Source organism: Ziziphus jujuba, chromosome 8 (genome assembly GCF_031755915.1).
Source record: "Ziziphus jujuba cultivar Dongzao chromosome 8, ASM3175591v1".
NCBI lineage: Eukaryota > Viridiplantae > Streptophyta > Magnoliopsida > Rosales > Rhamnaceae > Ziziphus > Ziziphus jujuba.
Genome location: NC_083386.1, coordinates 12,200,288 through 12,223,842, shown reverse-complemented (window position 1 = coordinate 12,223,842; position 23,555 = coordinate 12,200,288). Strand labels below are relative to the sequence as shown.

The 23,555-nt window shown below is 32.7% G+C and overlaps 2 protein-coding genes and 1 pseudogene across 7 annotated transcripts; all 3 read right to left on the bottom strand.

The window, feature by feature from the left end:
• Positions 1-784: 784 nt before the first annotated feature.
• Positions 785-1,395, bottom strand: LOC132805156 (zinc finger protein GIS2-like; annotated as a pseudogene).
• LOC132805155 (uncharacterized) lies at positions 785-18,151 on the bottom strand. Of its 6 annotated transcripts, XM_060820070.1 has the most exons (16): positions 17,530-18,151; positions 16,392-16,471; positions 16,046-16,096; positions 14,446-14,961; positions 14,033-14,294; positions 12,787-12,848; positions 11,867-12,049; positions 10,516-10,567; positions 10,127-10,408; positions 9,257-9,367; positions 8,691-8,882; positions 7,834-8,109; positions 6,177-6,800; positions 2,965-3,097; positions 1,601-1,693; positions 785-1,377 (listed from the first exon to the last, which is right to left on the bottom strand). In XM_060820070.1, exons 1-15 carry the CDS (start codon positions 17,755-17,757, stop codon positions 1,635-1,637), a joined length of 3,111 nt encoding a protein of 1,036 aa, XP_060676053.1. In that variant the 5' UTR covers positions 17,758-18,151; the 3' UTR covers positions 785-1,377; positions 1,601-1,634. The 6 variants fall into 6 exon arrangements, 5 of the variants coding, with proteins under 5 accessions (XP_060676053.1, XP_060676052.1, XP_060676055.1 ...); XR_009640540.1 differs by having other exon boundaries at positions 785-1,693; positions 2,965-3,057; positions 17,530-18,150; XM_060820069.1 differs by having other exon boundaries at positions 785-1,693.
• Positions 18,152-22,248: 4,097 nt separating this feature from the next.
• LOC107413537 (enoyl-CoA delta isomerase 1, peroxisomal) lies at positions 22,249-23,281 on the bottom strand. The gene has a single exon (XM_016021511.4). It carries the CDS (start codon positions 23,115-23,117, stop codon positions 22,407-22,409), a length of 711 nt encoding a protein of 236 aa, XP_015876997.3. The 5' UTR covers positions 23,118-23,281; the 3' UTR covers positions 22,249-22,406.
• Between the last annotated feature and the right edge of the window lie 274 nt (positions 23,282-23,555).

The following is a 23,555-nucleotide window of genomic DNA, read 5'->3' as shown; positions in this document are numbered from 1 at the left end:
CTTAATTCTATCAATTCTAACGTAACCTTTTGTTTGATTAATCAAAATCCAATTTTAAAAAAATTAATTTAAAAATAAAAAATAAAAAGTAAACGGCACAAGGATTTATGTTCAAAATGCACCTTTAAAAAAATAAATTGAAACGAACTAGTTTAACCAAATTCAAAAGTTAAAAATGGTTAAATGAACTAAAGTGATACTTAAAAAAAAAAAAAAAAAAAACAGATAACGGTTTGGCCATACACCAGAATGACTCAAGTTCAAGAAACTCCTTTGACACTGCGTTTTGGGTTGTTTTAATTTATTTATAATTAATATTTTTTTATATTTGTTTTTGTCGTTTGATGAAGGAATCACGCTATTTCCGCTGGTTTTTTGATAATTGTATTTTGGGATTTTCCCTAAAGATTTCAATGAAACGTCCACAGCCTTGAAGTTTCTTTGCTTCTGCTCTTTATAATCATAACACTTCCACGTCATAATGCCTAAAAGACCATAACAACTTGGACATGATCAGAGTTTGCTAGTCGCATATACCCAATAAGCTGAAAAAATTTTCCTGAATGGCTTTCAAAACATAGCTTCTTCTACATGCAACACCCAGAGGCTTCCATGGACGTCATATCATATATCCATTGCAGCATAGATTAGCTTTACGCCTTCATCCGAACGAACTGTTCCTCTCATTCACTGTAACCTCAACCACCAACACCCAGATAAACATATACAAGTCCAACTTCTAAGTCTATTTGGAATGAGTATACAAGCTTTGGTTTCAGAAGAATCATCCAAAAAAGTGAATTCAATCAATTCAAATCCGAAAGTTGAACAAAGCCACTCAACTTACATTGAGAAGCGCTTAAACAAATTCATAGCTACAATAATTTGATTGTAATCCTAGCTATCAAGCAGTTAATACTGACGGACAAACATCTGGGTAGAAGGGCACTCGCTGGCTTGGTGACCTCTTCCACCGCAGTTGTTGCATGTGACAATGTATGCACAGACAGAGTCATGGATCATGTGCCCTCACTGACCACAAATCCGGCAGGTAATGTCTCGGAAAGAGCCTCTCATGTCTGATGCTAGGCTTGACTTGGGGTAATGACGGACCAAATGACCTGATGTATTGCAAATATTGCAGACCGGTTCATTAGGGCAATCACGAGCAAGGTGACCAGTTTTATGACAGTTGTTGCAAGCCTTCTCATTTGTGCAGTCTACAGCAATGTGGCCTGCCTTGTCACAGTTGTTGCACAGCCTTGCACCATGAGCTGGAAGACCTGGATGAACACAATCTCGAGCCAGGTGACCCATCTTACCACGCATGTGACACATTGGATCATTGGGGTACTGGCTTGCAAGATGTCCAGGCTCCTTACAGTTCCAACACATAGTTGTTGAGGTAATCCAGCAGCAATGTGGCAGTCACAGAAATGTATTCCAAAAATCAGAAAGTCATAGAAATAGTAGGTAAAATTTTTAACTTGAGATACAGAGCAATCTCCCGAACAAATTTTCATAGATTTGATCCATATTTTTTATTTTTCCCCCCATCTTGAGGGAAAATCATGAAAAGCAATAACAGTACTCATCTCACCCAGGAAGTCCACAATTGTTGCATACAGTCATGTTCAGATAATCTCTGGCAAAATGGCCTGGTCGTTTACATTTATTGCAAAGATAATCTTGCCTGGAAAATACCACCAAAATCAGTAGATATAAACCTAAAAGTAAAGAAAGTAAAATAAGTTCTCAATTTAAAAAAGAAGATGGTGTCCAAATTAAAAAAAGAAGACTTTAGAATATAATTATACAGCACTAGATCAATCCAAATTGGGAACTGCCTTGAACAAAAATAAAGTATGGTAGTAAAGTAATCAAACCAGGAAGTGAAAAAATTGAAGTGTTAACCATTCCTAAGATGGCATACCGCAGACATTTCACAAAACAAAATGCTTTACAAACTGACTTTCCAAATATACTGGAGAGTCCAGCCATTTTAGATTTATATATGCCAGACGTCCACTTTTGAACTAATTCAGTTGCAGATACCTTTCACTTTGATGTGCAGCCACTACTTTCCTGTTAGACTGGACATCTTTTCTGACTTCATATGTTGTCTTCTAAAGACTACCTCTTACATATTATGATGTCATCCCTCTCTTATTTATATTTCCTGCTTAAACCTTATCTATAGCACGAGTCTAAATTATGTTACTTTCATGTACATTTTAAATTTAATCCTTGATAATCCAATATTCCACAAAATTAATCATGGCAGGCATTAACCCTTGTGAAAACCATTCATCATAACTGAAACCACACAATGGAGATAGCCACATAGATTATGTCAATGAGCTCCATCTTTGGCCACAATACTAAGATAACATGCCACCATGTACTATCTTAACTAAATTTAGCTTTCTGCTTACTTTCTTCCAACATTATCTTTAGAGTCAGTCACTCATTCTTTTATCTGCATCACATGAAGAAACCAATTAATCATATTTTTTCTTCTGTTTCCAGCAATCTGTACTCTAACTTCCAACAGAATACTTTTTCTACCTGGACCTAAACTGAAATTTGCTGAAATGCTTCCAAATTCAAAATGCTTACCATATGATCAAGCTTCCTCAACAATACCTGATAACCATTAAATGTATAATACTTCTAAGAAAAATATCAGTGATGAGGATGTAATGATACCGACCTCCGTTTGGTTTAAATATGAAAGAGGCTTCACTGCATATGTGCATCTATGTGTGTGTCATAGACATAAGTATGTACATTATGCAGTTTGACCAAGCATATTATACAAAAAAAATTTACTTCTATTAATAAAGAATAAATATGTAAAGGAAAAGATAATGCATTGTAACAACTAGTGAACAACATGAGCTTATAGAAGCGCACATTGAAAAGGAACCATGCTACAAATATGAAGTTGAATATAAAGAATACCAGGAAACGTGGCAATCTCTTGGATGGAGAGCATCACGGTAAGATGCACGGTCACTGCTACTAAACCTCTTGCCTCTTGGAGGGCTTCGGCTTCTATCCACACCAATGTTAAAAATCTCAAAAACATAAATATCTGGGAATCATGGAAAATCAAATATCTAAAATGACCAGAGCTAGTATTTTTAAATAAAAAAAAAAAAAAAAAACAGCTGCTCCTTCAATCAGCAACCTGTAATTGCCAATAGAATCAGCAAACTGCTGATATCACCACCTAAACCAACAAAATGAAATCATGGCCATATCAAATCATCGAAATAAAACAAATAAAATAAAAAATTATAATCATAACATTTTGTGACAATCTACACAAATTGCTTTAGAGATGACAATGAGAATTAGACTGGGAAAAGATATGAGAGAGTGGAAAAAAAACATAGGATAGAAAAAGCACATAAAAATCAATGTTGTTAGTGTTGCCATCAACCCATTAAAACAAAATAGTTGAACAACATTATGTCCTTGCTCAATGACAAAGAAAAAAGCGCATATAAAAATCAATTTTGTTAGTGTTGCCATCAACCCATTAAAACAAGATAGTTGAACAACATAATGTCCTTGGTCAACTACAAAACTTGATGAAAATAGTAATGGAACACTTGTGGACTTACAGAATTTGGCTCTCCCTTTTCTCGAGTTGGGTGCCATCAAAACAGAGTAATCAAATTAAGGCTAACAGTTCCACATAAATGCAAATGCACCATTTCGAAAAATATTTTAGAAAAACTTCCAAAACTCTACCAATAGATGGATAATGTACCATATCCACAATCAAGTTATAAAATGTAAAAAAAATTTACAATTACACAACAGCTTTTTATGAACTTTAATTTCAATAGTCTGACATTGAAAATCGAACCCACATGTTCAAACACAAGAAAGAAATCTTAAGCTAAAGAATTTTGAACACCTTTTTAGTTTCCTGTAAGTTCAAAATCCTACAGTGCACTAAGCTAGACTCCTTTGCTTTAATTTGGACCGAATCACAAGTTTTCTAAAAGGACACACCCAAAAAAAAAAAAAAAAAGGAGAAAAAAAGAAAAACACCAAAAACAAATTGGCACTTTAATTCTTTACTTTCTCACCATTTTCTGAGAAACCAAACGGATGGATGAATGAGACACCTTAATATACAAAGGAGTTAAATGACCAACTATTCGTGCCCACAAACCCACTTCCAAGAGATTTCTTGACAAATCAAATCAGACAAGTATGTGAGATTTTATATACATGGAAAAACGTAACATACGTTTTATACATTTATACTGTATATTATGTACGTATCTATTCTAGAAAAACATATATATATATATATATATAATATCATAAACATTATGTATGTCTATTTATTATATATACATATATACAGTCTGTCTATGGTGTGGACGGTCCTCATGCGGACCACAGTATTGGTGACGATTTTCTAAAAAACCGTCGTTAATTCTATGAAAAACCGTCACTAATACTGCGGTCCTCATGCGGACCGTCCTCACCATAAAATTTCCAATACATATATATATATATATATATATATATATATATATATATATATATGCACGCACTTCTCCACATGGAAGCAAGCTTGAGATGCTGAGATTAGCCGAAAGAAAGTGTGAAGAAAACCCTAGAATATGAATTGGAGATTTGGGGATTTGGGAAGGGAGAGACTGATTCTGAGAAAATATTTTCTCACCTCTCAGAAATGGCAGAGATGAGCACGCTAGTTAAACGGCCAACGTGTTAAACGACAACGTATTGACGTAGTCACGTTGGCCATTTGACAGTTGGACTAGGTTTTTGGGCCCTCGCTGTTGGAATTGGATACTGTACGGAGCATAATTTTTTTTTTTTTTTTTAAATTTTTCTTGGTAATCTTACCTACAAAATTTATTGAATATTTAAAATTAAAAAATATAATTACATTTTTCTCCTTTTGGCTTCCCTTTTTTTAATTAATTGGTTGAAATGTTTTTTATTTTTTTAGAAAATAATTTAAAAGTGTATTAAAAGTATAGGATAGTATAAAATACAAATTTATTTTGCAAATTTATAAAATTTCTACGTTCTGGAAAATAAATATTGCGTTGCCTTTCCGCTTGCACCCACTACGCATTCAGTTCAAATTTGTTCTTTTTCTATTTTTTTTTTGTTTATATATATATATATATATATATATTGATAGATAGCAACCCAACGAATTTTCAAAGTTCCAAAAAAGAAAAAACAAAGTTTTTCATTATATTTTATGAACATAAAACGCTACTAACAGGCTCAAACGATGACGAAAAGAGAAATACCAACGACAAGTATTTTTGTGTACATATCTATAGAGACCGACTATAATAAAGATCGACCGTATGCAAATATATCAGGACATAAAACATATTGAAATTAAGAGCCCTTAAATTTGCTCATCTGTCACGAATGGGCCACATTAAAGCGTCCTCACATGTGGATTTGTCTCCTCCTCTTTTTCTTTCTTCCCACATAACCGTGACTTTTCTTTTCTTTCTACATACCCATAAGTTCAAATCTGCCTAGATCCCCTCTCTCTATCTCTCTCTCTTTACTTCTCGCACTTTATTCTCTTACCCATCCAAAGAAAACAAAATATATATAGATACTCATATTAGTTTATAAAAAATAAAAAATAAAAAAACATAAAAAGAAAAAGACGAAATCAGTATTTTTTGGACTAGAACTTCTATTTGGATACAAATTTTATTTTATGGCTTGTGTTTGGATATAAATTTGGTTTTAAGGTTTCAAGTTGAAGGTGAAGAGGAAAGGAGATGGAGAGATTCTTATGGATTAATTAGTTGCATAAGAAGAAGAAAATTAAGGAGTTTCCATTTTGTTTTGTTTTTTTTTTTTTTTTTTTACCATCTAATGGCTGGAAGGGAAGGTAAGTGTGGGCAAGAGAAGAGGAGAAGGAAAGAGAAACCAGTGAATGGGAAGGGAAGCTTTGGGCAAAAATCCACACATGAGGAGGCTTTAATCTGGTCCGTTCATGACAGATGAGCAAATCCAAGAGCTCTTAATTTCAGCATGTTTTTGATGATATATTGCATACGGCTGGTCCTTATTGTAGCCGGTCTCCATATCTATATTAATTATAAATAAAATGCTTGGTATTTTTTTCTACAAGCAATTACCTTCAAAATATTGTAGCGGTCAGTCTCGTTAATCTGAAACACCAAGGACAAGGCACTGCTCATAATGTCTATCACTGCATTAGCTTTCTCAAGACGGCTACCTTTCTCTACATGCCCAACATCACCGCCATTCGAGTGCTGCATATCATACTCATCTAACAAAAATTTGCACCTCATGAGAAGCCTTTCTAGAACAAACAAAAAGCCCCATCTAATAATGTAGTTCCTTGACTTCAAAAGTCCGCACATCAGCGAAATGGATAAAGGGACATCTGAAGCAGATGAGGCATCTTGAACACCAGCAAGAGCAATCTTTTGCTGCAGATTTTTTATATTTGACCAAATGCTTCCATTTTTTTCCTCACTAATCTCTGCAATAAGCAGATCCCCCAACCAAGTATATCCATTCTGGCGGTAAGAAATTCTGTCTGAATGAAGAAGGGAATGTAAAGTGGCCCACGCTAGCTTTGCTTCCATGTCAATACCATTTCTCAGGCCTGAACCTTCAACACTTTCTAGAACCTTGTAAGATTTTGTCATCTGCAGCATATGAGAGAACTCTTTGTCCAAATGAGTAAATGAAGTTATTATTGCATCAAATTTCTCCGTTACACTCTCCAGCAGCTGCAAAGTTGAAATGAATTTCAGAGGGCAGCAACTTTCAAAATTTTTGTACGTTAAATTTCCCAAGAAAAGGAAAAAGGAAAGCAGTGCATATGAAGTCCATGAAGCTGGTGGCCATAAGTAACAACATACCACAATTTACAACAGCAACAATTAAGCAAATGACGAAAACAACAAATGAAACATTTTATTAGATATTTAGATAAATTTAAAGCATAATTTGTGCAAATCTTAAGCTGCCATCAAATAATACCCCCCAAACACATATTAATAATAACAATGATAATGATAAAGAATAGCATAGAAACATGGATATCTAACATAAAATATTTAAACAAAATTATGCACATATCATATAATTAGTAACTACTATTCATGAGGATAACATAGAGCATGATATTTGGACCTTCATCCAATACACTTGTAGATAAAGCAAGCTAAGTTCCTTAAATTTGGTCTATTCTTAAGTCAGACACTTCAAAAACATTGTTTCATGATCGATGTTCTCAAGACTATCAAAAACACACATCAGAAACTAACTCTGAACAATCTTTTTGAGTTCATTCCTCCCAAATCTGTCCAAAACACCCCACCAATAAGTTGAAAAAGCATATTGTTGATTCTTTCTTAAGTCAAATGGGAATCCAGGACTGATGATCATAGTATCAAACCAGCAAGGAGGTTGAGCATTCAGCTGTTGCATATCCATAGAAAATCCAGCAGAACAAACCATAAAACATAAGCAAGCGGGGATATTACCAACAATAAACTTGAAGTTACATTTTTTAGGACTAGAATGGCTCAGTGATCCATCAAATTGTAGCTTCTCTACCACAATTATTGAAAAAAATCATTGATAAGGGTTTATAAATAGGTACATGTGTTGGAACTCTTGAAAGAGTAATAGTGAAGAAATCCACTATAATTACCAGTGCACAATAACCTATTTGTATATGCACTCTGGTGTGACAAGTATAACTCTATTCTAAAAGACAGACAATTACATATGCATACACCAGTTCGGAAACATTACCGTATTTAATCGTTCACTGTTGGGATACCTAGACAATGCTGTAGAAATTGATCTCCGCAAAATCTCCCCAATACCTTCAATCCCAAGCTTAACAGAAATATAAAAAGCTTCCGGAGCATCTGCAAGAGTGAGCAGGCCTGCAAGAGGCTGAATCTCATCCTCACTATACTCCATAACCCCTGTACATATGCATGTTTCATTTATTTGATGCAAAACATAGTCAAAAAGGACCAGATACAAGCTTCTTCTTTCTTCCCTGGAGTTTGCCAGAGTATACTGCATGGCAAAAAAATAGGAATTAAAACAGCTTACAGCAGCAAAAAGAACACTTATGCACTTGATTCAGACATTACAGTCTGATAATGAACTAGATTGCATGTGCATGATATTTATTCTATTAGTTCCAAAACAATATTATATAATTTCGAAATTCAAGTATATCTACTACCAATCTTCTTGTGAGGACAGACATTAGAGTGGATGCACATATTTTGTCTTTTAGAGGACCAGAATTTCTTATTACTCTTTTCTATAGCTATGTCTAAACATTTGGAGCATTGACAAGTACAGAAGCAATAGCTTTTAAGATAAATTTTGAGGAGGCTTGTCATTATGTGTACTGAAATTTTGAAAAATTTTGCAATGGCAAAAGGGATTTAATGCCACATGGAGAAGGTAGAATAAGAGTAGAAAAAAACCTTCTTGTCTTATAAAGCAGTTTCTACCATAAGAATATCATTAAATAGCCTATAGGTAATTATCATACTCTAATGATCAAGGAAGTTTAGCAAGTGATACCATGACCCATAATCACGCTTATCTGACTGTTAGCAGAGTCATAAACATGATTTACATACCTCAAGAAAAATAAACTCGATTCCACCAATCAGGTCAACTTGTTCAACAAGGAAAATTGGGGAACTTGAAACAGCATCCATATTTCCTTCAGGGACTCGATAAAACATGTTTGCTAACATGGAAACAAGTTTGCAATGTACTACTTCTGCCCAAGAATTTTTCCTGCTGATTTCTATCAGTACCTTAATAACCTGAGAAAAAGACTGTCAATTAGATCAAACATAAACTTGAAGATGGCATGCAAGCACCATAAAAGTAAACATAAAAAATAGCACCATAGCATATAGAATTAGCAAGAAGGCTGCTAAATTGAAAGGCTCATTGTAGTCAGTTGACTTAATAGAGATCTGCAGCATGATGGTAAAAATAAAGCAAAGCAGAAAGGAAAAAATAATAGCCATAACTCTAGTCAGTTTATTTAAATTGTGTACTTACTTCTTTCTGCCTTCATTTTCTCTAATGATCATCTTTTAAGAAATTTGTAGCTAGAAAGAGTCATGGCATATAACTATTAAGAAAAATCAGTTCTTCCTTGAGCAGCTAGTGTGACAATACACAAACTCACCCTTATGTCAAGATCATTTAACTGGTTTCTCCGGATTTTGCCTCTATCACAGACAAAATATAGTAAACAGCTTAGAGCAGAAGCCCAAACCAATTCTTCCTTCTCTTCTATCTGAGAAAGTAAATCAAAGGCACAGGCAAATAAGAAAATGATGACAAGTAGAAATGACAAATTAAAATAATAGAATGCCTAAAGTAAAATATTATAGTTCAAAAAATTTCCTCGAGGATGAATCAGATGGTGAAAGAATCTTATTTTTCCTCAACTTTTCAAGACAATTGTCTCTATGGCTCTAAACTTTCCCCACAAATTCATACGTTACAAGATCATTATTTATTTCAAGCTTCCCATCTGATCAGGTTCCCTTTCTTACGTTTAAGTTAGTACTGATCTGGTTAATGCTCATAGTCCATCCTTTTGATGTTGAAACATTCTGTTTTTATTAAATATCTAATTATCAATTGCTTCACAAGGCAAACCAACGTTCAAATGGCTTTTCAGAAAAGTCAGAACCATTTTACAGAACCACAAACATGGATATACAGAGAAGTAGGAATGATTATGACTTATCAATAACCAAAATTGGAAACTTAAGTAGAAAAATATTAGCAATAATTTCTCATAAATCAACATTCACTTACTTTATAAATCATAATCATGTATTCAAAGTTATATGATTAAAAGTGTAAAATTATGGCGATAAATTTTCTCTTATTTGGAAAGAAAAGTTTAGCGTTAGCACATTAAGGGTAAATATAAGAAAACGCATTGTATATCAAACCACTGAAATCTTCATGAAAAATGTTATTAGAGCTGGTTATATGCACCAAACATAGCACTTCTGCTACTAAACACGAAGACCAATTCTACCTGAACAAGAAGCAGCAGTATCTCATATAAAATGTTTAAAATCCAAGATTCAAAACCACTAATGGCCGAGGAAGTGCCCATTTTGACAGAATCCATTTTCCCCTTTCCTGGAGTAGCAAGTTCAGCTTCATTGTCAAAATATGGTTCTTGAGAAAAGTCTTCTTCAATTGTGGAAGCATTATCGGTTACCATTGGCTCTAACAATTGAGCATGAACACCAAGGTTCAAAATTAAATCAAAAGCACGAGCCCTACAAGCCATTTTTGGAGAACTGAGCATTTCCTGAAATAATTCATTTATGTTCTATAAATTATAACAAGACAAAGCCAAGAACCTCAATTAATAAATAAATCACAATCACTAATATCAATGTGTTACTGAAACATCACCTGAAGCATAGACAAAGTGAGAGGAGCAGCAATGACAGCATCCAAAACATACCTACAAAGTAAGGGGGAAAAAAATTAAACCCTTTCCCACAATCTGATATAGGACCATACAGATAGACAACATCAACAAAGCACAAGCCAAGTCGCATTGAGATCTCTGAAAAACCATGGAAATATTTTAAATAAAATCGTAATAAGATAAAAGCATAGCACTTCTTAGCACGATAAGTATCATAATATGCAACATATGCAGTCTATTATAAACATTCTACGGGACTATAATGATCACTTCAATCTCAGCAATTGACCAAAGATGAAAATTGCTAAATATCTAATTTCCATATTCAGGCACTGAACACATATATAGGCTACATATTTAAGTCAAACAGTCTCTATTTGCAAGAAGGATGTTTCACAGAATCAAAAACACCCAGTGATAAAATGCAACGTTATGCTCCAATATTGAGCTCAAATAATAGTTAGAATAAGCTGCAGAAAACTCCAGGCAATCCACCGCAAAGATAAACCAGCTTTGCATAATTGAGTGGTAATCTACATATATTACAAATCTAATACAGTGATGTAGAAATTGATCACAGCAAGGATTACCAGCCAAACTGGTACCTAGATAAGTGTACAGAATTCAAATACACAAACATTGTGATCTAGAATGCAAAGCTATACAACAGGACCACATGATCGTCTGGACCATTCAAAGATGTGTAAGATAGTAAAATGAGCACAAGGTTCCAGGTCTACGGCGCTAGAATTGGAAAGGAGCTTCTATTATAGAAGGGAAAGTTCACAAGTTTAGGACAAAATGGGCCAACATCGTTAGAATTGTTCCCTACAATTTTTCCCTTCATTAGGAGATCAAATATGCATTATAGCATTTTGTGAATTTTTATTTTTTCAGTAACTTCGTGCATGAAAATCAAAATTGAAGATTGTTGATTCTGCCACACTTCTTGGGATACATATTAGTAGTTTCTACTTTAGTTTGACTATTACTATATTAGGTAATTTAACCAATTTTCTCTTTTTTAGTCAATTCTCAACCCTGTATGAAGGAACTTTGTCTATGCTCAAGTCAGACTTTAAATGCTGAATTTTTACAGTGTTTTTCTCATTTTCCCTTGTTTCTTGTATCTGCAAGAGAAAGCAACAAGACTTGGGTGCCTTATTCTTGATATAATTCAAGAATCAATAAACTTATGAACGCTCTGTATTTTTGTTCTCTCATATACATACGTACATACATATATATATAAACATAAACAGTATGAGAATATTTCAACTAAAAAAGAAGAAAGTACTGAATTAAATTGCAGTCAGATGTGATGAGACATACATGTCTATAATAAGTTTAATAAGGACGCTCACGGCCACATCCATTGAGGGCTTTCCACTGTTATTATTCAATCTAGATGATACTGTCATGGCGTTAGCATTTGGCGACAACATCTCATCAGAGCAAACTGCAGCAATAACCTCGCATACCTCAGCAGGATTCAATCGCAAAGGTTGTTGTTCACTGATCCACAATAAACCACTTAGTAAGAGAATTGAGCAGTGACAAAGGAAACTAATAATTTCCTGTTGATGACCACTGAAGTCGTATGTAATCTAACTAGAAATTTAAACTGGCCTCCAACAATAACTTGTCAAAGATTTATTGAAGTGGAAGTTGAGTCCAAAATACTCAAGCACATTAAAAGAGACGGTGAGTTATTAAATTTAAGAGGTCATATAAAAAACAGACAAGTAAGTGGTAAAATGTCACCAAATATCGGTACATAAATTAACATAATTTCATTATCGTTCTTCATTAGTTGGGAGCCTCCACTTCAACTTTAAACTGAGTAATAATAGTAGTAATAGAACCATTCAACTTTGAACTTAGCAATATTCACCAATCCAACAACCAAAGATAAATTAAAATCAAAAAATTATTAACCGATCCAAAAGCATAAATTTTATGAATGGCAAAACTTTAAGAGACAAAAAGAAAACATAAAAACATATTTAAGTGGGGAAATTCAAGAGAAAAAGGACAATTAGCCTCTTTGTGTAATGTGAATAAACAAATATAAAACATACTATCCAAGACAACCATAGTTAGTCTTGGCAAGAGAATGTTTGTGTGTGTGTGTGTGTGTGTGTGTGTGTGTGAGAGAGAGAGAGAGAGAGAGAGAGAGAGAGAGAGAGAACTACATAATGTAAGTCAACAAATTACTGGGGCCAAATTTGTAAGAATTTCCAAAATCTTACCTGTAGTGCCGATATTGGAATAGTGGTTTAGCCCGTGGACGGAATGTGCTCACTGGAGAATCCTCCCTGTAATTCAGAATTTGCTAGATTCAGCACACTATATATGATCATCATACTTCTAACCTTACTAAGCCACTATCTTAAAATGATGACTATTATCTGTACATTTTGATAAATAAGACTCAACAAAAATGCATATCTACTGTCAGATATTGAATTCAATCAAAATGTAAATCCTTGGTAGAATAAGGAACTTCTCCAACCAGTGGCCAGACAAGTATTATCTTCAGAACTTGTCTTGATTGACATCTATTTTAGGCTCCATTTCTCTTGAAAAATGTTTACCAAGGGAAATGATTACCAGTGGACAATAACTTTGAAAGCCATGTTTTATTTATTTATTTGTTTTTTATTGACTTCAAAGCAAATATTCATGCAGTCAAAAGTCAGGCATGTATTAACAGACTATATGTGCTTTTCTATAATTTAAAATATTCTGCGTACAAAAGCCACAGATTTCCCATATTCTCTTAAATAAAAAAAACAAAATGTTATGCAATTACTTTTATTTCTGTATGGTCTTAAGTTTCCTTCAGAATTCTTTCCACCAACAAAACCATTCAACTATTAGAGCATATCACAAATCAAGTACTACCTACCTTCTTGTTACTACTTTTAATCTTCAAGCTCTAGCAAACGACATTACAGTTTAACTATAGAACTTCCTCAGTCTAATTATCACTTCATCCAAGTTCCCCAACTCATTTTCTTATATGGAGATAATTATCCATTAAAGAATGTAATCTTTTTTTTTTTTTTTGGGCATAACATTGAGATTTGAATTGGTTGGTCAACTCAAAACCAGAATGCTTAGACAAGGTTTATGTGTTAAGCACTCAAACTTCAGCTAGATTTGGGATGGTATGAATCCCACCACGCTCTAACCATGGTCTTTATAAACCATCATACAAATTTACAATGTAAATAAAGTGAGGTTGTCTACTTAACTAAATTAGTCTACAATCATCTGATTCCCATGAGATAATCATCCCTACAATCGAAGTATCACCTATTACTTAAGTAAAAGAGAAAACTATCCACATGTAAAATACAGCATTTGAGAATTTAAAATTCAGAGACATTCATGAAGAAGATAACCTGAAAACAGAGAAGTGAGGGAAATAAATCAATTGAAAACATAGAAATGTTCACCAAGCATGTCTACAAATATTTATAGTTGAAGAACATGCCATATTTGATGAGGGCCTGCCCTAGTGCGTTTAGACGCTGTTATCGCTCTCAAGTGGGGACGGGCAAAGGCAGAATCTGTGATTGTTGTTACTGGTGAAGGCTGCAACAGTTGATCAAGAAAAGGCATATCAGCAGTTCCAAAATATTTCCACAGTTGACCATTCATTTTAGCTTCAATGTCTCCAACAAGTAAAGCCGCAGCACCTACTTCTATGAAATTATGTTTTCGCATGTCTTGAGGATTCATGTAACGGTCACTGTTGTGTAAAGTAACACAGAGTATGCAAGTTACTTTTTCAACTAACACAAATAATAACATAATAAATTGCCAAATGAAACCTTAAAATGTAAAGGAGAAAAATAAGGACCACAAGAATGACAAAAGCTAGAAAATAAAATACTATTTACCTTTCTGGCAAAAATGGTGATTGGCATTCCCCAAGCCAGCGCCATTTGAGTACATCAAGTGGAATGTATTCAAAATCATCTGTTCCATCAACCTTTTCAATGTTTGATGAGTTTGAAAGAGATAAAACTGTAATGTCTTTATTATCCGAAGGTTCTGCATTTTGTGCAGGGCTTAATTGAGAATTGAAGGATCTACTCAACAAAGATGACAGTGTAGGAAGTGCCTGTCTTGAAGTAGAGGGGTTTCCGGCAAAAGCAGCTGGTTGAAATAGCCGCTTTGGAATATGTTGAAACACTAAAGAACGTACATAATTCAATGATTTTACGAGTGCCCCAGAAGCAAAACTAGATACAGGCAAAGGAGAAATATTTTTAGATGGTGTTGATGCACCAGATTGTTGAAGTACAGGTCGTGAATATGGAGACAATCTTCGGTTTGGACTAGTATCACATTCAGCAATAGTGCTCACACAAAATCGATCAATCAGCAATAATGTCTCCTCACTGGGTTTATATCTGCATAAAGGTAAAGAAATCATAAGGTCAAAACTACAAAGGAATATTAACCATGATGACCTCTTAATCAACAATTTTTTTTTTTTTTTCTTTTTGTGTGTGTGTGTGTGTGTGTGTGTAAAGGAAGGATATAACTATCTAATTTGATGCTCATAGGGTGTGCACTAGACCAGTTCGGTACCACTGATGCCAAATTTTGGATGCCTCTAAATTCCAGATTAACTTATTCAAATTATTGTTAAAAAATTCAAACTAGGTTCTTTTAGCAGCTTAATTGGAGTTCTCAATTTCCTTTTTCAAAACCCATCACATGAAAAGACTTGCTACACACATTAATACACTTTATCCAAATTATGGGAGACCAAAAATAGTTCAACTTCTAGAGTAATTCTATTGTTGCTTCCTCCTTTCCACCTAGAAATAATGAAAACAATAACAACAACAACAACAACAACAACAATAGCAACACTTACACTAACTAAGGAAAAATAAGATATAGGTTTTAACCAACAAGGAAATGTGCAAGCACAAAGTCACACAAGTACTTAATCATATTGATCCCAATGTACGAAACAACTACCAAAATGATTAGGTCTTCTAAGTAGAACTGTGGAAGAAACTGTCTTAGAAATCAGAGGTTCTTTACAATTGTGACCATTCACGTGATAATACAATGCAGAAGTTCACCAAGAGTCCTTTTCTAGGCAAAGAAACAATACTTAAAGGACAAGAAAATAAGCAATGCCTAGATGAGGTCCTTTGTTAGGGTCCATTTGGGAATGATTTCGCAGGGAGCGCTTCCCCACTAAGAAGTGGTTTCCAAGGAATCACCTATTAGATGCTTCTTCAGTATCATCAAATAGGTGATTTTCTAGAGAGAAGGATCAAAAATTGGGCTTGATTGTTAGCTCAAACACTATAAGAAAGATATTTATCTTCTTCAAATTGGTTTTGGGCATCTCAAAACCACTCTGAAACAGTCACTTAGGCAGCTTAAAATAAATGAGTATTGCTGCCACATCTATGATATTTCAAACATCAAGCACCCAGTTCAATTGAAAGGTACTAAATATTAACAACATACCTTAGGAGATAGCGCTTCAAAAGTGCCACACACCTTGCAACAACTGCTGGGCTGATCCAAATAAAAACGACATGAGCGGCAATACTTTATAAAGTTAGAAGCCTCACTATATATAAAATCTTAATTCAAACGCTAACAACCAAAAGACAGGGCAAATGTTTTAAAAAAAAAAAAAAAAAAAAAAAATTGTAGCAACTATGACATGTTTTTTCTTGCAGGAAGTTATATAATTATTAACAATGGTGAAGATGCCAATAAACAGGTTATCATTGCATCTAGTAGAATAAAGTGCAGATAAATGAAATTTAACCACATGCACATCATTAAGAAAGAATTGCCAAGTTACCTGCGTTCTCTCTCAGCAATTGTATGTTCTAAAATGACATTGTAAGCCAAGTCCATTGTTGGAGGATTTGCTAAATAGTCCTGCAACATATAAGTTTTAGATTGCAATATTGAAGGCCAAACATCATGTCATTAGTGAAATCTGAGGATACATGGCACTAATTAAAAAGATAACAAAGGTCTCAACCATATGGGTTCGTGGGTCAATGTGATACACTTGTACGTAGATATCCAAAAGTGTTCAAGCAGGTCGATAAGGATCAATGAATAGTGAGCTTTTCACCAGAAGATGTTCTCAATATATAAATGCTACTTCAAATAAAAAAAGCATAAGAAACTTAAGTGCTACATAACCGGTCATTTTAAAAGCTTTTTAAATGCTGATAAATTATTTATATGATTCACACTTAATCCCCGCAATTGAAGGAATGGATAAGAGAAAAAAATAATAATAATTAATCTCAAGGGCATGAATGCTTCGTATCCACGACATGCTGGTACAAGTAACCACAGAAAAGATTTTTTTGCAATAGTTTGAAATTCTCCAAGGAAAAAAAAAAAAAAAAAAGAGTTTGAAATTCTAATATGAATTTCACCAGGTGAAAATAAATCAAAAGGGCAACAAAAAACTACATATATTTGAAAATAAACACAATTAACATACCTAGGAATCAAGTTTGTCATTAATAGACCAACTACACCTCCACCATCAATTTGCAACAAGGAGTAAAAATGCCTCCACTGACAGAGCAAAATACACTCGCATTTTCTTATTTCAGCTTAAATTATCCGTATTCAAAAGAGAATATAGAAGCGAAATGAACAATTTTCTTTCCTTTTCTTTGCTCGACAACCAAACCATTGCTTAAAATCCCAAACCCAAGGTAAAAGCTCAAACTTTCTGAAAGCACCAGCTACCAAATTAATTCGAACATCAACAATTCAAAACCAAATCACCACCCCAACAACAACAACAACCCCCAAAAAAAAAAAAAAAAAAAAAAAAAAACATCCAATTCCAAAAACCAAATACCCAAGTCCCAAAACGCCATGCCAAGATTCTAAACCAAAAAATCAAAATCAAAATAAATAAATAAAAAATTCAAAACCAAGAACTAAAATTAGATACAATTACGAACCCGAAGAGTCCTGGAAGCTTCGGTAAGGGGAACAGCGGAGGAAGGATTGCCATGGTGTGAGTTAGCCGCAGAGGAAGACAGACAATCAGCGACGGCTCTGCGGAGTGGTTCGGGCGGTTTCTTAAGCGACGAAGATCTCAACCTGGATACACCTCCAACTCCTCCCCACTGAAACCTCGAACTCCCCCCAGTGCTGGGACCCCATGACGGACTGAAACTAGAAGACATGGTGGTTTTTTTTGGTTTGGGCCAGCGAATCTCCCGAAACTCGCTTTGAAAATAATTCAAAGAAGAGCAAATTCTTTTTACCCGTAAACTGTGCCCCCCTCACTGTCGCTCCACATTTGAGCAATCCAAACCAAAACCAAAAAACAAAAGCGCAGAGCAGGTGTTTGAAAAAAAGTCTGAGAGAGATAGATTGGTGTAGTTACTTCGGAGAACGGTTTGTTTGGAGAGATTGAAGGAGAAAGAGAGAGAGAGAGATGAAGAAAGAAGGAGATTTGATTGAATTTTTGTTTAAATTGCCAAAGTATGTGAAAGTATTAGCTGTACGGATTTGGCGTAGTTTTATGAGGTTTATTAGCTGTCATGCGCTAGAATTTTGTCACTTCAAGTGGGATTATGGGCATTTTCGGAACGATTTATTTTTCTTTTTTCTTTCTTTCTTTTTCTAGGGCTAAATGGATTTTTTTTTTTTTTCTACTATGTGTCGAATTGACTAAAATGCTGCTTTTTTTTTTTTTTTTTTGGGGGGTGGGGTACTTTTGCACTGTGTGTGGGGACAGTGGAGCTAGATATGGTATTTTTTTGTTGGATTCTTATCTTGGATTTTAATTTTTACAAATTTTGAAGCTCCATGGAGTATAAGTATGAGATACAATCAATTATTTACACCCAAAAAAAAGATAGATTTACTCAATTTTTTTATAAGACATAATTACACAAACTTACCTTATGCTTTTAAAACTTTTTTAAGATCACCATTTTATTTTTGGTTTTTGGCAGAAAATTACGCTCTAGGTGTATTTTCATTTAATTATTTCACTTTGTACGTTAAAATAAATAACTTCAAGTCAAAATTGCCTACTTGAAAGACCAAAAAAAATAAAAATAAAAAAATAAAAACTTTTTTAAATAAAACTCATCTTTCACTTGGAAATTAATAAAACTACAGGAAACGTTAAAAACCGAATTGCTGAATAAGCAAAAAACCATTGCAAGCAAATGGGTTGTAATTTTCTGATAATTGCGAAGAAAATTTATTTATTTGTGGCAACAAGAGCAGATGATAATATTTTTTCCCAAACACAAAAGAGTTGGGTGAACATGACATCGTTAGTGACTGAATCTGAACCAAAAATGGAGGAAGGATAAGAGTATTTTTATTTTATTTATTTTTTCATTTATTTTGTTACTCGAAAGTTAAAAGGAGTTCGAAGAAATATATGTGTGAGATATTTTTTTAATAAATAAGTATATCTGTGAGGCATGGGAATGACTTTTTAATCTTTTATTTGAACTTTTTTAATTTTTTAATGCAATGGTGTTACGTTAGATTTCAAAGAAAATGGTGTTCTTTATGAATGACGGTCTTTTTTTGAACTTTAACTATCTATTTTAAGCTAAAAAAATATATTGCAAAAAAAAAAAAATAGAATGTAAATTTCTAAAATAACAAAAATAGAATGGTAATCATGTAGAAGTTTTAAACTAGAAAGTATGCTTTTGTAATCATCCTTTTCTATAATTATTTCTGTTCATTTTCACAAATAAGAAATTATAAAAGTTAGTTTTGCATTTATCATGGAAACGGAACAGATTATTTTTATAATTTATAATATTTTTTTCCTAATTTTCAATTAAGTAAGTCTTATTTAATATGAAAAACATATAAATATCTTTTGATTTAAAAAAAAAAAAACGACAATGTTATAAAATAATGGTTTTTTAAAATTCATCGTGAAACCCTCCCTAATATTATTATTATATAAATATACTTCAACAGAGGATGAGTATGAATGTGTTGATTGAACAATTTTAACTTCACTAATAATTCAGTTAATTTGTGAGTTTTAAATTACAAGGAACTCAACTGAATAAAATTAAAATATTTATTAAAAGAAACAATGTTAAAAATCAAGAGAAAATCTAATGAAGTTTTTTGAATTTAAAAATGTATATGGGGGAAAGTTGAAACTTTAATTGTTCAAATCATAATTTTAAAAATTAAATTTTGCATAATAAAAAAGCAAGCTTTTTTAGCCAGACGCTGTCTCAAGTAGATGGATATTCATACCAAATATGGTTTTATTTAAAGGAATACAATAGATGCGCTTTAATGTTTAACTATTCTAAAACCAAATATTGCATGAATAATATTCGTTATTTTTTTATGGATTCTATACCTATAAATTGAACTGGACTAGCAATGCAGGTAATAGAAGCTTTGTTAAGGATGCAATTAGTTAAGTTCGCAAAGATCATACTTTTTTAATTTTCGTTATCAAATTCAAATTTATAACAAATCAACTTAATTATAATCCAAAAAAAAACATTAATAGAAGATTTGTTAGTGGTACCTTGGAGGTCAAATTTGTTTTATTGGAATTCCAAGAAAAAGCTTGTTTTCTTGGAGTTAGGAAACAGAGTGTACTGATTCTTTCCTATGTAGAAATTGATTATGCTCATATGATTTATGAATACAATGGCTTCAGAACTCATTTGAAGATCCTTAAATACAATTTACAAATGTTATTGTTTGATTGCTCTGAAGTAATATATGTTTCTATTAGATTGCAAACATTTTTATCTATTTATAATTATATATATATATATATATATATATATTTTTATTTTTTATTGTGGGAATTGTAATATATTTTAAACTAAAGTGTGAGATTTCACCTGAATTAATTATAGGTGTATTATAGATCATTTTACCATTAGATATGGATCTGAAATTTCTGGTGTATTATAGATCATTTTACCATTACATATGGATCTGAAACTATAGAATATTAAATTTAAAACATAACGAAATCGTCAGGATATTTACAATGTTAATTTCCAAGTGTCCACATCAAAAAAACTTTTACTATCATTTAAGTTGCTATCATTTTTCATCACAGAGTTCTTAATTTTTGTTGCCGTTTGCACATATTTATGAATTTTTAATTCTATTACTTTAAGTTACTATCATTTTTCAGCGCAGAGCTCTGAATTTTTGTTGCCGTTTGCAAATATTTATGAATTTTTAATTCTGTTATGTTAGTGTATCATTTGTTAACAATATAATGCTTTTGAAGATGACCAAAAAAAATTATCTTGCAACGAAATCGAAACATTTATTTTATTTAAATTTTAACATTTTAAAACTAAATTTATATAAACAAAAATAAAATAAATAGCATACATCAAATTAAATTATAATGTAAACATGAAAACAATATATATATATATATATATATTTTAGCGATCAGTGAGAAATATTTTTAACAAAATACTTTTTTTTTACATCGTAATCAAATATAATGTAACATTTTTTACCCAATAATAATAATAATAATAATAATAATAATAATAATAATAATAATAAAATAATACAACATGTTTTCTCATTAACCATTGGATGAATCCAGCTTAATGGCTGAAATAATTTGTTAACAATTTGTTTCAAATTCCTTTATCGTCTCATAATATATATATATATATATATATGTATGTATGTGTGTGTGTGTGTGGATAACTACAAAAATTTACCTTCTAGCTTGAATTTTTTTTATAATTATCCTTATTTATTTATTTTTTATTTTTTCATATATTTCCCTTTTAGTTTTATTTTCCTTTCAGTTTATCCCTTCTTAACAGAAAATATATAATTTTATCCAAAATTAATAAGTTTAAAGAGCTAGCGCCCATCTAATTATAATATTTATTAATTAAAATAAAACCACTAATAAATTTTTAAAAATTTGTATCCAAACAGTTATCAAAACTCCAATTTATTTTCTACGAAATAAACTCTACTATAATGGAAAATCCAAAATAAATTTCCAATCATTTTAATTTCTTCTCAATCAAATACGAAGATGGTGTCGTTTTATTTATATTTTTCAGTCCAAATATTAACGTTGACTACGAAGAATCATTGTATTTATGTTTTTCAATTCAAATATTAACATTGACTTGGAATGTCAAGGTTGTAACTAAAATTTATAATATTGCAATGTAGAAAAAATTATATATAGTTTAACTAAAGTTGAATGTCACAATTCATAATCACATTTAAGAAACTGTGCAAATATACCAAAGTTGACTTGAAAAAATAAAAATAAAAAAAAAATTAAAGGAGAAAATCGGTAAGCAATTCTACCCAAAATATTTGGCCATAATTGATATATACTACCATAGAAATTTGTTTCTAATTTTGTTGGTTCCCGAGCAGTATAATATTATACAGTAAAATCCCGCAAACATATGAGGAAAAACAAAAAAGAGAATAGGAATAAGTTAGTATGAGTTTATTAACAACTGATGTTGGGTTCATTTGTTTTACTAGATTTTATTGTTAAAGTTAAATTTAAGACTATAATGGTTATTTGGTTAAGTTTTTAAAAGTTATAATGATAAAAAAAATATGCTTTAATTAGATAGATATTATATTACTTTAATTTATTAATATGATAATAGAAGTTTTGTTTTTGATAAAATTTTGATGAAAATATTAATATATCTTTTCTTTTTTTATTCAATTGATAAAGGTTAATATATCTTTTTTCATATATGACATAAAAATGACCGGGTATAATTTTTCATATTATAAACTTTTATCCATTGTTGCCGTCTAAACTCTAGACAGTCAATCACGCAACAAACAGCTAGAGTCGTGATCCAGTAAAGCTCAGCCTAATCTCATCCAATACATCCGACAACAAATCCATCCGAATCTGAGCGTACACGTCACCATTCCACTTCCTCGCGACCAATTTCTCAGCCAGGTCAACGGCAGCCTCAAGCGTCTCCTCTGCACTATCATACACCGAGTCAATAATCCCCTTCTTCACAGCCTCATCAGCCGTGACCTTATCAGCTCTCAGCACCACATCGCGGCGGCTCATCGGTGGTCCGATCTTACACCTAATCAGAGCCATAAACCAAGCCGGAATAGAGAGCTTAAGCTTCAGATCGAGCTCGCTCATGTAGAGAAAGCCTCTGTCCCTTTTCATGAGAACGTAGTCATGGCTCAGAGCGAAGATGAATCCGGCGGCTGAGGCGTGGCCGGAGACGGCAGCAATGGTCGGAACGGGGAGGGAGATGAGGTCGGCGACGACGGATCTGAGTTTGGAGTCCATGAGAATCATACGGGAGAGAAATTGGGAGGAGGATTGGTGGGCCCAGGGGAGATCGTAGCCGTTGGAGAAGAATTTGCCATGTGCGGTGGTGATGAGGACCGAAGATGTGGAAGACTGAGATCGGACTTGGCTTATGGCCCATTGGATTTCATCGAGAAGGGTCGGGTTCAGCCTGTGCTCGCCCGACCCGGTCAGGGTTAGGATGAAGATATTTCCTCGCTTCTCTAACGAGCACATTTTTTTATTTTTTTCCTTTGCTCTGAGGAAAGAGGAAACAGAGCTCAAAACTTCAAAAATGGATTCTTGTTCTTGAACCTTTATCTGATTGCATTATTAGAGAAGAATAATAATCAATAAAGAATAAAGAAATGGATTAGACTCTAATTTGTCTTATTCCATGGAGTACACAGTGACAGGTATAGTTTATTAATTATAATAAAATTATTATTTATCAATTATTTATCAATATATATATATATATATATTTGACAAAAATTATCAACATCATGTTTGGTGTGGCCAATTTAATACAACAAAACTTCTTTTGTAGAGCTCTGGTGAATTTGTAATGATTATATGAATTTTATTATTGATATTAAAATACATTAACTAATTTTTATTGTGGTTTAATTAACTATATAATTCAATTAAAATTTTGTAGATTTTAATTATATA